We start from the raw sequence: 15,623 nt of genomic DNA on the forward strand, positions 1-15,623 counted from the left end.
GATCCCAGGATACTCCCTACAGACAATTGTGGTCAGTTATGAGTTTAGATGCCCGCGTCAGTGGAGCAATTGGGACACAACTAGGTTCGGAATAAACTGGGATGGCATGCTTGGATTTTCACTGCCAGGGTGAATTTTCAGTGGAATAACTACACTGAGAACCGCGACTTTTTATCGCTCGCCATCATCCAGTGTCCATACAATCACTAACACGAAAAGCACACAGAGCGCTTCGTCTGCGAAGAACACAGCGCTGGGCACGGTTGTCAGGGAGACAAAAATCACTTCCTGTTTTTGGAGCAACAGGAATTCAGGCACCCAGAATACTTCCGACTGCCATGAGGTTCCGGGCAGCTACAGTTGTCGGGGGAAGGGAATTGACAGGTTGAAGTTCCGGCGGCGGCAGGATGGTGAGGGCATGTGAATCGCTTTTTATTAAATGGTGTTTCTGCCTCTCCTCACGACTTTGATCCAGTTCGGACCGACTCAGTCATGGACTCTGTAACCTGAGAGCAACAGCGTCTAGTCAGATTTGATTGTTGGGCTAGGGTCCTGATCACTTGGTGACATTCAGAGGCACGAAAACGTGGGGGAGATTTTTTAATGGTAATCGAGTGAGGCTGTGTCTGTGCGGACTGTGGCAAGCCCAGCAGTTATTGTCTATTTTCTTAGTGACCTCGCGTAGATGGTAGTGAGCCAGCGAATCGGCGATATTTTTCCGAATCAGGATGCAACTCGCATGAATTACTCGCTTTCAGCGCTTGAACTTGGTGATAGTCTAGGAAGTAGCCGCAGTGAATTTGTAACTCGTATGCACTGACCATATGTCATGTTCCTGCTGGAAAGGAATGCTTAGGGTGGTGTTTGGGGTGATCGTCGTGCAGGTTTGTTAGCCCTGGATGGAGTTGAGCTTCTTCAAGTCAAGTCGCTTTTTATTGTTATTTCGACCATAAACTGCTGGTACAGTACACAGTAAAAACGAAACAACGTTCCTCCAGGACTATGGTGCTACATGAAACAACACAAAACTACACTAGACTAAGTGAGACAACACAAGGCTACACTAGACTACGTAAGACAACACAAAAACTACACTAGACTACAGACCTACACTGGACTACATAAAGTGCACAAAACAGTACAATAAATAATAAACAAGACAATAGGCACTGTGGAGGACAAATTACAATATAATAATAAATGATGTAGATGTCAGTCTAGTCCCTGGGGTGTTAAGGAGTCTGGTGGCCTGGGGGAAGAAACTGTTGCACAGTCTGGTTGTGAGACCCTGAATGCTTCGGTACCTTTTGCCAGACGGCAGGAGAAGAGTTTGTATGAGGGGTGCGTGGGATCCTTCACAATGCTGTTGGCTTTACGGGTGCAGCGTGTGGTGTAAATATCTGTAACGGCGGGAAGAGAGACCCCGATGATCTCAGCTAACCTCACTATCCGCTGCAGGGTCTTGCGATCCAAGACGGTGCAATTCCCGACCAGGCAGTGATGCAGCTGCTCAGGATGCTCTCGATACATCCTCTGTAGAATGTGGTGAGGATAGGGGGTGAGAGATAGACTTTTCTCAGCTTTTGCAGAAAGTAGAGATGCTGCTGTGCTTCCTTGCCCATAGAGCTGGTGTTGAGGGACCAGATGAGATTCTCTGCCAGGTGAACACCAAGAAATTTGGTGCTGTTAACGATCTCAACGGAGGAGCCGTCAATGTTCAACAGAGCGTGGTTGCTCCGTGCTCTCCTGAAGTCAAGAACCATCTGTTTTGTTTTGTTTACATTCAGAGACAGGTTGTTGGCTCTGCACCAGTCCGTTAGAAGCTGCACCTCCTCTCTGTATGCTGACTCATTGTTCTTGCTGATGAGACCCACGACAGTCGTGTCATCGGCGAACTTGATGATGTGATTCGAGCTGTGTGTTGCTGCACAGTCATGGGTCAGCAGTGGACTGAGCACACAGCCCTGGGGGGCCCCCGTGCTCAGTGTGATGGTGTTCGAGATGCTGCTTCCGATCCAGGCTGACTGAGGTCTCCCAGTCAGGAAGTCTAGGATCCAGTTGCAGAGGGAGGTGTTCAGGCCCAGCAGTTTCAGGTGCTGAGGAATGATTGTGTTGAATGCTAAACTGAAGTCTGTAAACAGCATTCGAACGTACGTGCCTTTCTTGGGTGATGTTGGAATTGTGTTCATTCAGACAAGGGGAGAGTATTTCTGACATTAGCGTTGTGGGTGATGGAAAGGCTTTGGACTGTCACTCATTGCAGGTGCATAGCCTTGGGTTTCTCTTGCACCTAGAATATTTATCTAAATGGTTCATGTTTATCTTGATCAATGGTAGTTGCTGCTGGGTGTTTTTGGTGGGGCAATTGATATACAGATTTCTGTAATGAGCTGCAGGTACTCAAACTTAAAGGTTAGTCTTAATAACATTGTTGATATTTTCCTCATCAAATTACCTATTGAAAACTGCCAAATTGGTGTAGGCCTGATTTTTCTTTGGATAGGACATACTTAGTAACTTTTCACATTGTCATTGGATGCTAATTGAATTTAATTGAACTGCAAGGCAAGATTTCAAACACACCCTTTTATCCTACAGGAGAATTCTGTTGGGCCATTGTTTTTTGTTATATTTAATTGTCTTAAGTGTCTCAATTTTCCTACGGAATGAATCAAGATAGCTGGAGGAAAGCTTCTGTGCTATATTAGATTGGAAGCCAGAGAGTGGCAGTAGGTGGTTGCCTGTTTGATTACAGGCCTGTGACTAGTGGTGTACCAATGGGATTGGTACTGGATCTGCTGTGGTTTGTTATTTATATTAATAATTTGGTTGATATTGTGGAAAACTGGATCAGCAAACTTACCGGCTATCAAAGCTTGCAGCAGGATCTGGACCAGCTGGAAAAATCTGCTGAGAAATGGCACAATGAATTTAAAGCTGACACTAAATTTAATGGTTCACACTTTGGGAGAACAAGCCAGAGTAGGACATACACAGTGAATGGTAAGGTACAGAGAAGTGTGATAGAACAAAGCGATCTGGGAATACAGATCCATAATTCCATGAAAGTGGTATCACAGGCAGATAGGGGCATAAAGGGAGCTTTTGGCACATTCGCCTTCGTAAATCAAAGCATTCAGTCCAGGAATTTGGATGTTATGTTGAGGTTGCACAAGATGCTGATGAGGTCTATTGGAGTTTTGTGTGCAATTCTGGTAATCTGACTACAGGAAAGCTGTCAATAAGGTTGAAAGAGTTCAGGAGCTATTTACAAGGACACTTCACCTGTGAGCCTTTCAGGTAAGGTAACACTTCACCTGTGAGTCTGTTGGCGTCCCCGGTGTGGCCTCCTGTACATCGTTGAGACCCCATTTGATTGGAAGACTTTCACCGAGCACCACAAAGAGTGGGATCTCCCAGTAGCCACCCATTTTAATTCCAATTCCCATTCGCATTCCAATATGTCTATCCATGGTCTCCTCTGGTCATGCAATGCAGCCTCATTCAGGTTGGAGGAACAACACCTTGTATTCTGTCTGACAGCATAAATATTGATTTGTCGAACTTCCAGTAATGTGGCCCCCTCCTTCACCATTCCCCATTCCCCCATCCCCTTTTTCCTCTCTCATCCTATCTCCTTGCCTGCCCATCGCCTCCCTCTGGTGTTCCTCCCCCCTTTTCTTTCTTCCATGGCCTTCTGTCCTCTCCTATTAGATTCCCTCTTCTCCAGCCCTGTATCTCTTTCACCAATCAACTTCCCAGCTCTTTACTTCACCCTTCCCCCTCCCGGTTTCACCTATCACCTTGTTTCTCCCTCCTCTTGCCCCTCATCTCTTTTTCTCCAGTCTTGCTGAAGAGTCTCGGCCTGAAACGTTGACTGTACTCTTTTCCATAGATGCTGCCTGGCCTGCTGAGCTCCTCCAGCATTTTGTGTGTGTTGCTTGGATTTCCAGCATCTGCAGATTTTCTCTTGTTCACGAGGATGTTGCTGGGACTTGAGGAGCTGAGTTAGAGGAAATGATTAAATAAGTTAAGACCTTGTTCTCTGGAACATAGGAGAATGAGGGGATGATTTGATAGAGGTGTATAAAATTATGAGCGTTTAGACGGTAAATACAAGCAGGCTTTTTCCATTGAGATTAGGTGGGACTACAACTAGAGCTCGTGGGTTAAGGGTTAAAGGTGTGCTGTTTAAGGGGAATATGAGGAGGAACTTCTTCAGTCAGAGGGTAGTGAGAGTGTTGAACGAGCTGTGGATAAGTACATGGATGGGGGGATTGATTTACTTCATTGAGATACAGCACAGAGTAGTCCCTTCCAGCCCTTGGAGCCACACCACCCAGCAGTCCCCAGTTTAACCCTAATCTAATCACGGGACAATTTACAGTGACCAATTAACCCACCAACTGATATGTTTTTGGACTGTGGGAGGAAAATGGAGCACCCAGAGGAAACCCACACGGTTATGGGGAGAACGTACGAACTCCTTACAGGCGGCAGTGGGAATTGAAAAGAGGGCTCGGGTCAATGGGAATAGGCAGAATAACAGTTTGTCTTGGACTAGATGCTTTTTCTGTGCTGTAGTGCTCTATGACCATCTCAGGATCAACCGCTTTTCATTGTAGATAGTTGCAGGGCAGTAGCCTTGTTATGTACCCTCGCTATGAGATCCACTCTCATTGAGGATTGGCGTGTTCTTAGAGCCTGCACCTCCAATTAGTTGTATATTTGTCTGTCTATCAGCTTCTGAGTGTTGGCCTGGACTGACAGAGCTTGGAAAGGGTCATTTCACACCATGTGCATTGTGTCTCCGTAATTGAAAAGCACTTGCAACAGGGGGAGAGGTATTGGAGACTCCAGAAAAACCCTCGAAAGTAAAAGTTTAATTCTGTCCTGAACAATAGTTACATGTAGATTGTTTCCTACTCACCTATTCCATTGAGTTCCTAGTTCATTGCTTTCATGGGATCATTAGCAAAAGACTCTAGCTGCTTTCGGATTCCAGGTTACCACATTTACAACAGGGTGGCAGGATCTAGGAATTCACAGTACCTTTAAGTTTCAGTTTATACTAGTCCAGGCTATATAAGTCTGCTTAACACAGCCCAAATGCAAATGAATATATCATTAGATTTGACCTCATTAATGGCTGCTCATTATGATTATGTCTCTCTAATGTCTTCTGCCTAATGGTCGCTAGCTGCTTACATTTTTTTTAACTGGTTCAACCGATTTCATCTGTGAGTCTGTACTTTTAATAACAATCATAAGGTGTTCAGATAATAGTGGGGTTGGAGGGGTGGAGGATATTGGTTGAAAATCATAAGCAGCTATTTAAGGACCAGAATTGAAAACAGAACAGGAAATTCCATTTGATGAGTTTTACTCCAAACTGTAATTTTACCAAAAATAACTGTGAAAAATGGGTGGAAAATTGCATGAATATAAATTATTACTCAAATTTGCAGGCCTGCAGTTACAGCTGATAAAATATTTAGTACAATATTCTCTAAGCAGCTCGCAAATTTATACTCCCTGAATCATGCTTGTAGCTTATTTCTCTTTTCGTTTGGATTAAACATGAGCTGTAATTGTTATCAATTGCTTTTGTAACATCATTGTACATGCTCTCATCAACCAAATATTGCATCAGCTTAAAGATCAATTAATTGTAATTTCCCTGTATTTTGCTAAACTACTAAGAGGCAAAACCAATAATTTTCATCTATCAGATCTCTCGGTAATCTTTCTGCTATTTTTGTTGCGTTTAAGCATATAAACAATGAAGAAAACATATTTTTCTTCTAACTGAATCCATTTCAGTCAATTTGAATATGTTGTACATTGAGAGTTTATTCTTGCATTTTTCATGGCCAATGTTTATAGCGTGGAGGCATATTATTGCTGATACTGTCCATATAGTTTTTATAATGAGGGCTTTCCATTTTGTGAATGGCATACCTTTTAAAGTAAAATAAATGATCAGATTATTGCTTTATTCAGGGTACAGAAAGTCTGATTTATTAATTTTAACTGTCCACATCTCCATTTGGTATTGGTGGGGTATCACTGTGCACAATCAAATTCAGCTCCTTCATGGGCACTAGCCTCGATAGTATCCAGGACATTGTCAAGGAGCGATGCCTCAGGAAGATGGCATCCATCATTAGGGACTCCCATCACTCTGGTCATACCTTCTTCTCATTGCTACCATTGGGAAAGAGGTACAGGTACCTGAAAGCACACACTCAATGATTCAGAAACAGCTTCTTCCTCTCTGCTGTTTGAGTTCTGGATGGATATTGAACTCACGAACATTACCTCATTCCTTTTTTTATTTCTATTTTTGCACTACTTATTTAACTATTTTTAAAAAACTATGTATACTTACTGTAATTCACATTTTTTCTACTATTATGTATTTCATTGTACTGCTACCGCAAAGACAATGAATTTCTCAACATGTGCAGATGTAATTAAATCTGATTCTGATTTTAACGGAGCCTCTTATCTAAGCAGATAATGACTTAGAACTAAATGTTCTTGAGCAGGACAGTGCAATGCCTTTTTTTAAAAAGTGTTTTCTTTTGTATAGCCTAAAGCACCAAAAACTAAGAAAGTGCTGGAGAATAAGGTTATCCATCCATATAGCAGAAAGGCTGCACAGCTAGTACGGGAGTCACATAAACAAGAGAAGAAAGATAAGTATGTTATTGCACTTTTTAAAATCTTTACGTTGCTCTGATACTGTATATCAGTGTTCTCTTTTCTCATTCAACGTTTTTTCTTCTTCCTGTATGTTCTGTGTACCTTGCTTTGTTTAATATTAGTGATTGGTCTATCAGTTTTGTCAAATAATGTTACTTCAGTTATTGAGGGTATCTTGTAGTTACATCCATTATTTGAAAAGTAAGTTCTTCATAATCCCAATAGCCTCTGAACTGATTAGTGATAACACAAATAACTTGTTTGAATGAAGTCTTGATCTAATTGAACTATTTTTGTTCTTTAACAATTGACAATTGTTTCTGTTTTGTGACGATTGATATAGTTGGCAGCATTCTCAGTACAGCTAGCACTATGGATTACAGACCCTCGCTCTCTCTTAGTGGTAACCGAGGAGTGCTAGATTAATTCTGAGGTGGCTAAACCTGTGTATGTTTTAAACTAGGTGTCTAAGGGTCCAAGTGGACATAAAAGGTCAGGTCATTATTTTTGCTGTTAGTATGTGCAGAATTGCTATCATATTATCTCACAGGAAGCAAATAATTATTCATGAAAGATGGTTAGATACACTGGAGATCTGGTTAGGTATTGTTCATTTATAAACACATGGCCAATTTACTAGACTTCTCTTTGTGTAATACTTCAATGTTATTAGCAACAATCAGTATTTAAATATATCTCTCAACTGGTATTTTCCATCTGGTATTCCTGTTGGAGGTTGTTTGGTTCTGCATCATTGACTTTCCTGAATAGAATCATAGAGCTTAATGGGACAGAGCTGGCCATTTGGTTACTGTAGTCACTTATTATTCAAAGATCACCTCATGTAGAGGTTGTATATCAGAGCAAATGAGTGGATATCCTGGATGAATTTTTTGCTCCCCCTCATTTTGTTGTGGCACAGTGATCTGTTATCTTTTAGGTATACTTAGATCAGTACCAGGCAGAGTGCTTATCAACTGGGACATTTTTTGGAGACCTCCTGTGTTCTTCCTTGATGTGCAAAAAAATCAAATAGTAATTAGAAGTTATTCAGAATAAATGAGCCTTTTCCTGTTAAAAAATTCTCCAAAGTGGATAATCACAATTATGTCAAATATAATAAAGAGTAAATATCTCCTCGTTATGAAAGAGGATCTAGTGCTTTCCCGGCATATATGACAAATAAACTCCTCTTGAGCTTGTGCCCGGCTGGAAGCCCGAGAAGAGTTTATTCACCTTCTTATTATATTCAATTTTGTATTCACGTGAAAAGAATTCTATTGCCAAGAGACACAAGGCTGCAGATACTAGATTCTGGGGCAAAAGCTGCTGCAGGAACTTATTAGGTCAAGTTGCATCTGTGAGTGGGAGGAAGGAGGAAGGAATTGTTAACATTTTGGGTTAATGCCTGGCATCAGGACTGAGACCAGAGAGGGAAGATGGGCAGATATCAGCTGTCGACGCCTTCATCCTCTCCTCTCCCTCATCTGACTGCATCTGCCTTTGTTTCTTTGCTTCCGTCTTTCACCCCGCTAGCCCTTGCCACACTCCTCTCCCTCTCTCCTTTATACTCGTTATCTTCCCTCCCCAATCTCAGTCCCTGGTGCTGGGTATCAACTCAAAACATTGATAGTTCCCATCCCCTCACAAACGCTGCTGGTCATGCAGACTTACTCCGGTTTATTTTTGCTGTAATTAGGTCACTGTGTCTCTCTTAGCTTTTGGTAATAAATGTTTAAAATTCCAGTGGTACGAACTAGATGCAGAATTAACATTTTTGGTAATGTTAGTGTAACCTTCAGGTTCGGCCAGCATGCATTTGTCTAGGGAAAGACAGCCTCTGGCCCAGCCAAACTGAGAAATCTTGTTTGTGTGGATGCTGCGAGATCTGTTGCCTGGTTACAAACCCAAACTGCAAATTATCAGACAGTACAGCATATGCAATTAAACGATTGAACTTTATAAATCTTAATCTTACTGTAGGGTTAGTAAAGAAAATAAAAAGAAATGAAATGGTCTAATGTGCACGTTGGAGCTCACAGATTCATTCATTCGTTCCCCATCGACCTCCTCTGATTATCGCTGACCGTCAGACCCTCACACCGAGTCCATTCTGTCCGCTGGCCTACCAACTCTCTCCATTCACGTCTTCTCTCTTCACCTCTAACCGACAAAAGACCGCGAAATCCCTGCTCCCAGACCCACAAGAAAGCACAACATGCCTCTCATTGGATAGCACACAATCCAAAGCCCCCATTATCTCTAGTCATAACCCAAACATTGCTGTTACAGCGTTACCATTACCTTAGTAGTGAAACCTTACAGAGGGGCCATTACATTAGCAGTGAAACCTTACAGTGCGTTACATTGGTAAGATTGTTTAGCCACAGTAGGTTAATTTAACATAAAGAAGTCTTGTTGCTTTGCATTTGTATTTGCACAGATGAATCATGCTACAAACAGAGCTCTTTTAATTTTCTCTAGGATAAAGAATGAGAAGGCTGTACGTCTAAATGCAGTTGGTAAGATATCATTTCTGTTTGTGCTTGAAACTGGAAAAATTATTTTCCTTTCTCAATTGAAGAGCCTGCAGGGAATTCAGTAGAGAGACCTCGAATGTTCATCTGTATTAGAACTATAGAGCTATATAACATATGAAAATGCTCTTTTAGACCAGCTCACCCATCCTAACCAAGATGTTTATCTAAGCTAGCCCCTACCCTCTTGGCCTCTTTTATCCATGTACTCATCCAAATGTCTTTTAAACATTGCAATTGTATCCATCTCTACTGCTTCCCCTGAAAGATTGTTCCATATACCTGTCATACTCTCCAGGAAAAATCATTCCTTGAGGTCCTTTTAATTTTTTCCTTTTCATGTTAAAGTCTGTTCTCTCCAGTTTTAGATGCTCCTCCCATGGGGAAGTTACTGTGACTGTATGTCGTAAGTTGACCTTTTATAGGACCATAAGATACAGGAGCAGAATGAGGCCATTTGGCCCGTTGAGTCTTCACCGCCAATTCATCATGGCTGATCCATTTCCCTCTCAGCCCCAAACTACTTCTCCCCGTATCCCTTCATGCCCTGACTAAACAAGTATCTATCAACCTCTGCCTTAAATGTACCCGATGCCTTGGCCTCCACAGCTACCTGTAGCAATGAATTCAACAGATTCACCACCCTCTGGCTTATAAGTTATACTCCTGTAACAGCACCCCTCAATAACCAGTACTCCAAAGGAAATAAGTCTCAGCCTGTTGAGCTTTGCCTCTAAGTGCATCCTCTAGTCCCAGAACATCTTCATGAATCTTTACTACACCCTTTTCGTTAATATTATTCCTCCAATAGCTGAGTAAAAGGAACTGCACACAATACTCTGTCTGCTCTCGATAATGACTTGCACAGTTGTGGCATAATGTCTCAACTCCTGTACTGAATGCTGTGCCTCATAGTGTGCCAGTTGCCTTCACTGTCCTGTCTACATTTCATCACTTTCAAGGGACTGTTCCCATATCCCTTCAGTCTCTGTTCTATGACACTGTCTGGGTCCCTACCATTTATCATGTAAGTCAAACCCTTGGCTTAGCTGACCAATGTGCAACACCTCGCACTTGTCTGTGTTAGATTCCTTCTGCCATTCCTTGGCTCACTTCCCAGTTCATTTAGATCAGGGGTTCCCAATGTGGGGTCCATGGACCCTTTTCTTAATGGCATTGGTCCATGGCATAAAAGGGGTTGGGAAGCCTCCGATCTAGATCCTATTATCATCTTGGGTAACATTCTTGTTTGCATCACCGATTTTGGTGTCATCGTTAACTATGCTAACAACATTGCCATCCAAATCACTAATGTACATGACAAGCAACAGTAGAACCAGCGCTGATCTGCGGTCAATCTGAATATCAGCCCTCCAGTACCACTCTGAATCCTTCCAATATGCCAATTTTTTATACAGTTTTGTGTAAACATGTTCTATTTAATGTATTTTTCTGCATTGTCACGTCATTCAGCAGCAAGGCATCTCATCTTGATAGAAAACACAATCACATTGATAGGTAGACCTGTATATTTTGCATTACTGAACCTGCTATTTTTGGTTAGCCTTCCCATTTTGAAACAAACTCATTTTTGCTTTTAAAAGGACTGGAGTTAGGCTGATAAATCAAGCCAGCTGATTAAGGCATCCACATTCCGTAGGCATGTCTTCAAATCCTAGTTACTAGAATCCATTTCAGCAGGTCTAGCATTGTAATGATAACAAATGTTACTCTTGCCATTGCTGGGTTTCACCACTCTTAAAAATAGCATAGTATTCCTGCTGGTGTGACAGAGGTGGTGGCAATGTGAATATATATTGTACTTTTTGCTGTTAACTTAGCAAATAGTTATCTTTAAATTGGGCATAGTTTTCAAGTAACTGTATAAAAATGCTGAATGTTAATTGGTTTTAAAAATGGATTTTTTTTTTTTACGTAGGTGAAAAACTGCTGTGGTTTCAAAGTCATCTCGAACCCAATAAGACTGAGTACACTAAGCAGGAAGCCTGTGAGATTATAGAACAGTAAGAAATAATTTTCAAATACAATGGATATTTTTCTGTGTGCAATTTTTGTCTAGTTGTATAAAAGAGGCAGTCACAATTTGCAACTTTAATATATTTGCTAAAGTTGCACGAACATCATGTGGGTGCTTTGCTTTTTTTGTCAACAATTCGTGGCAATTTTCTGAAACAAAATTTGATTATTTAAAAATGGTACCAAATTGAAGGTATGTAAATTGCTGCAATAACATTCCTGAAGAAGTGGAACAAGAGCTTTGCCAAATTTTTTTTTATCAGCCAGATCTTTGTGAGTTTATGTGTCTTGCTCTGAAGAAGTATCAAGTATGAATCTGGAAATTATTACTATTTTAGCATTATATATTTCATTTTATATTAGTGCAGTCCAAAAAATTAATCATTCTCAATAATGTGACAAACTGGGCTTTTACAAGCATAAAAATGAAGGAGTTTGCCAACATTTTAGCACTGAAAAGTACTTTATGCTCTACAATCATCAATCCACTGTTCATTTTTCTTTGATCATTTTGCTGTGGTGAGTGTTTCTTGTCCTTTTATTGCACTGATGTTCAGATTGAGTTATGGTGTCAAGAGCAGAAGCAGATTAGGAGAAATTCTTGCTCCATTACTTTGTGACGTCATTGTGATCTAGCTTGGTAACTTGCATTGTAACTCTTCAGTTTTGCTTACTAAATTAACTGTTGTCATGCACTTTGGAATGTTTTATTTCTGTTTGGGCTAAACAGTTTTGTAAACCTTCCAACTTTCCAGTCTTAAATCATCATCCTCTCAAGGACTTTCTCTCCAAAACCTTCTTGGACCTTCACCATTTTTGGGAACAATGTCAAATAATTCAAAATGTTCCAAAGTGAACACTATTTCAGGTGAACTTGCCAAAGGTATTTTGGCTGTGTAAATGCATTTCCAAGATGGTAAACATGCATAAATATCTTAGAAAACTTGAAGTGTGAGAACTCCCAACAGGAACCATGTTATGTATTTGTTCACAGTGTGCGGACTTCATTGGCAAGGCTGGCTTTTGTTTTTGTATATCCCTGACAAAGTTTGATGATAGACCAAGTGCCCTATGTCAAGAGTCAAATACGTTCCTGTGGATAGGAAGCCACATGTTGGTCAGACTAAGTAAAGATGGTATATTTCCTTCCCTAAAGTACAGTTGCAGGATTAAGTTTGTGAACCCTTTGCAACTACCTGGTTTTCTGCATTAATTACTCATAAAGTGTGGTCTGATCTTTATCTAAGTCACAATAACAGACAAACGAGAACACACAAACTTTTTATGTCTATTGAACATACTTAATCATTCACAGTCCAGTCTTGGAAAAGTATGTGAACCCTTGTGTTTAATAACTGGTAGAACCTCTTTTAGCAGCAATAACCTTCCCCAAACGTTTCTTGTAGCTGTTGATCAGACTTGCACAATAGCGAGGAGGAATTTTGGGCCATTCCTCCAGGCAAAGCTGTTTCAGTTCATAAATATTTCTGGGACACCTTGCAGGAACAGCCCTCTTCAGGTTATGCCACAGCATCTTAATTGGGTTAAGATCTGGACGCTGACTTCGCTATTCCAAAATGTGTATTTTCTTCTTTTTAAACTATACTGTTGTTGATTTACTCTTGTGTTTTGAATCATTGTCTTGTATCATTCAACTCCTATCAAGGTTCAGATGACAGACTGCTACCCTGACATTGTCCTGTAAAATGTCTTGATACAATTTTGAATTCAGTGTTCCCTTAACAATTGCAAGCTATCCAGGCCCTGAGGCAACAAAGCAGCCCCAAACCATGATGTTCCTTTTCACCATGCTTCACAGTTGGGATGAGGTTTTGGTGTTGGCATGCAGTGTCCTTTTTCCTCCAAACAAAGTGGTATGCATTTCTGCCAAAAAGTTCAACTTCTGTCTCATCTATCCACGGAACGTTATGGAGCATCCTGGTGGCCTTTTGCAAACTTGAGACATGCAGCAATGTTTGTTTTGTGGAGCAGTGGTTTCCTCCGTGGTGTCCTTCCATGAACACCATTCTTGTTCAGTGTTTTTCCTTTAGCAAGGTTTAGAGATTTCTGTAGATCTTTTGCTGTTACCCTTGGGTTCTTTTTCACCTTCAGCATTGCATGTTGTGCTGTTGGTGTAACCTTTGCATGACGCTGACTCCTAGAGAGAGTAGCAACAGTACTGAACTTCCTCCATTTGTAGACAATTTCTCAGACTGCAGACTGATGGACACTCGGGTCTTTAGAAATGCTGTTATGGTCTTTTCCAGCTTTATGCAAATCTACAGTTCTTCTTTTAAGGAAATTACTGGAATTAAGAAAACCTCCTCTACAGGATGCAAAAGATCAGCAGATGGATCCATACTAACAGATCCAGATAAAGTATGTGAGAGGTGGATTCAGTATATACAGCAGCTGTTTGAGGATAATAGAGGGGAACCCCCAGATATTAAACACCCTAAATCTGGCCCACCTATTACCAAAGAAGAAATAACTAATGCAATGAAAAGCATGAAACATGGTAAAGCCACTGGACCTGATGAAATTTCAGTGGAAGTGATACAAGCCCGAGAAGATCTGGGCATAGATTTTTTTTTTGAACTGTTAATGGCATATATGAATCTGGTGTATTGCCTGAAGATCTCTTGAAATCAGTATTTATAACTCTGCCAAAAATTCCTGGAACTATTGACTACAAAAATTATAGAACAATCAGTCTTATGAGTCACATAATAAAGATTTTGTTGAGAATTGTTCTGAGTCGAATTAAAAACAAGTTAATTCCAGAAACTTTTAAACTGCAATATGGGTTTATTGAGGATAGAGGAACTAGGAACGCAATTTTCATACTACGAATGCTTTCAGAAAAGGGCAATTGAATATCAAAATAATGTCTTTTTATGTTTTATTGATTTCACTAAAGCATTCGACAAAGTGCAACATGAAAAATGATTTCAAATTCTCGCTAAACTAAACATTGATGGAAGGGACCAACAGCTGCTTCAAGATTTATATTGGAACCAAACAATGGCAGTAAAAATTGATGATAATATAAGCAGTTGGACTAAAATTCAAAGAGGAGTTAGACAGAGATGCATTGCCTCACTGGAATGATTTAATATCTATGGTGAAATGATTCTCAGAGAAATAGAAGACCGAGATGGGATAAAAATTGGAGGGGTTAACATCAACAATATAAGATATGCAGACAATACCTCCCTAATAGCAAGTGCTGCAGAAGACCTACAAATCCTCCCAGACAATGTAGTACAAACAAGTGCAGATTTTGGTCTAACCATCAACTGTAAAAAAACCAAATGTATAGTAATACCAAAACAGCAGGATACTCCCAACTGCCAATTGTACATTGGTAACCAAGAGATTGAACAAAAGACCAGCTTTAATTACCTTGGTAGCTTTATATCACAAGATGCTAAAAATAAAGTAGAAATAAAAACAAGAATTGCCATTGCCAAAACCAACTTCCAGAATATGAAACCGATTTTTACCAACAGACACATTTCTACAACAACAAGGCTTAGGCTACTAAAATGTTACATCTGTTCAATCTTGCTGTATGCTTCTGAAACATGGACTATAACACCAGAACTCCAAAGAAACTTAGAAGCAACAAAAAGGTGGTTTCTGAGAAGAATGCTGAAAATATCATATACAGATAGGGTAACTAATGAGACAGTACTCCAACGTGCCCATACAAAAAGATCTTTTATGAGAACATTAAATGAGAGGAAATTTAAATTCCTGGGCCATGTCATCAGAAAGGGAGAAATAGAATGCCTTACATTACAAGGCCATATGCCTGGGAAATGCAGAAGAGGAAGGCAAAGAAGAAAATATATGGACACTGTGAAAGAACTAACAGATCTAAGTGTGTGAGATATCATTGACGCTGCGTGGGATTGTTCGATGTGGAAAACCATGATCGCCCAAGCGTGTAATGCGCAAGGCACATGAAGAAGACGACAATTTTTCTAAGGTCTTCAGAAAGTTGTTTTGATCAAGGCATGGCATAAATAAATAGATCTTTCTTGAGAAAAGTAGGCTCTGTCAGTAACTTAATAGAACATAGAATAGTACAGCACAGTACAGGCCCTTTGGCCCACATTGTTGTGCCGACCCTCAAACCCTGCCTCCCATATAAGCCCCCACCTTAGATTCCTCCATATACCTGTCTTGTAGTCTCTTAAATTTCACTAGGGTATCTGACTCGGGCAGTGTATTCCACGCACCAACGACTCTGAGTAAAAAAAACCTTCCCCTAATATCCCCCTTGAACTTCCCACCCCTTAAAGCCATGTCCCTTTTGTACTGAGCAGTGGTGCT

General features: G+C 40.6%; 1 protein-coding gene across 2 annotated transcripts in view; it reads left to right on the forward strand.

Moving 5' to 3' along the window:
• The first annotated feature begins 325 nt into the window (after positions 1–325).
• Positions 326–15,623, forward strand: part of tma16 (translation machinery associated 16 homolog) — a 39,564-nt gene continuing 24,266 nt past the window's right edge. The window contains exons 1-4 of one of the 2 annotated variants that reach the window (XM_072254705.1): positions 326–410; positions 6,596–6,705; positions 9,193–9,230; positions 11,185–11,269. In XM_072254705.1, the coding sequence (XP_072110806.1) occupies positions 408–410; positions 6,596–6,705; positions 9,193–9,230; positions 11,185–11,269 (236 nt within the window). In that variant the 5' untranslated portion in view covers positions 326–407. Of the gene's footprint in view, positions 411–431; positions 607–6,595; positions 6,706–9,192; positions 9,231–11,184; positions 11,270–15,623 lie in introns of those variants that run through there. The other variant, XM_072254706.1, reaches the window with a different exon arrangement.

This window comes from Mobula birostris, chromosome 4, assembly GCF_030028105.1.
Source record: "Mobula birostris isolate sMobBir1 chromosome 4, sMobBir1.hap1, whole genome shotgun sequence".
Lineage (NCBI taxonomy): Eukaryota > Metazoa > Chordata > Chondrichthyes > Myliobatiformes > Myliobatidae > Mobula > Mobula birostris.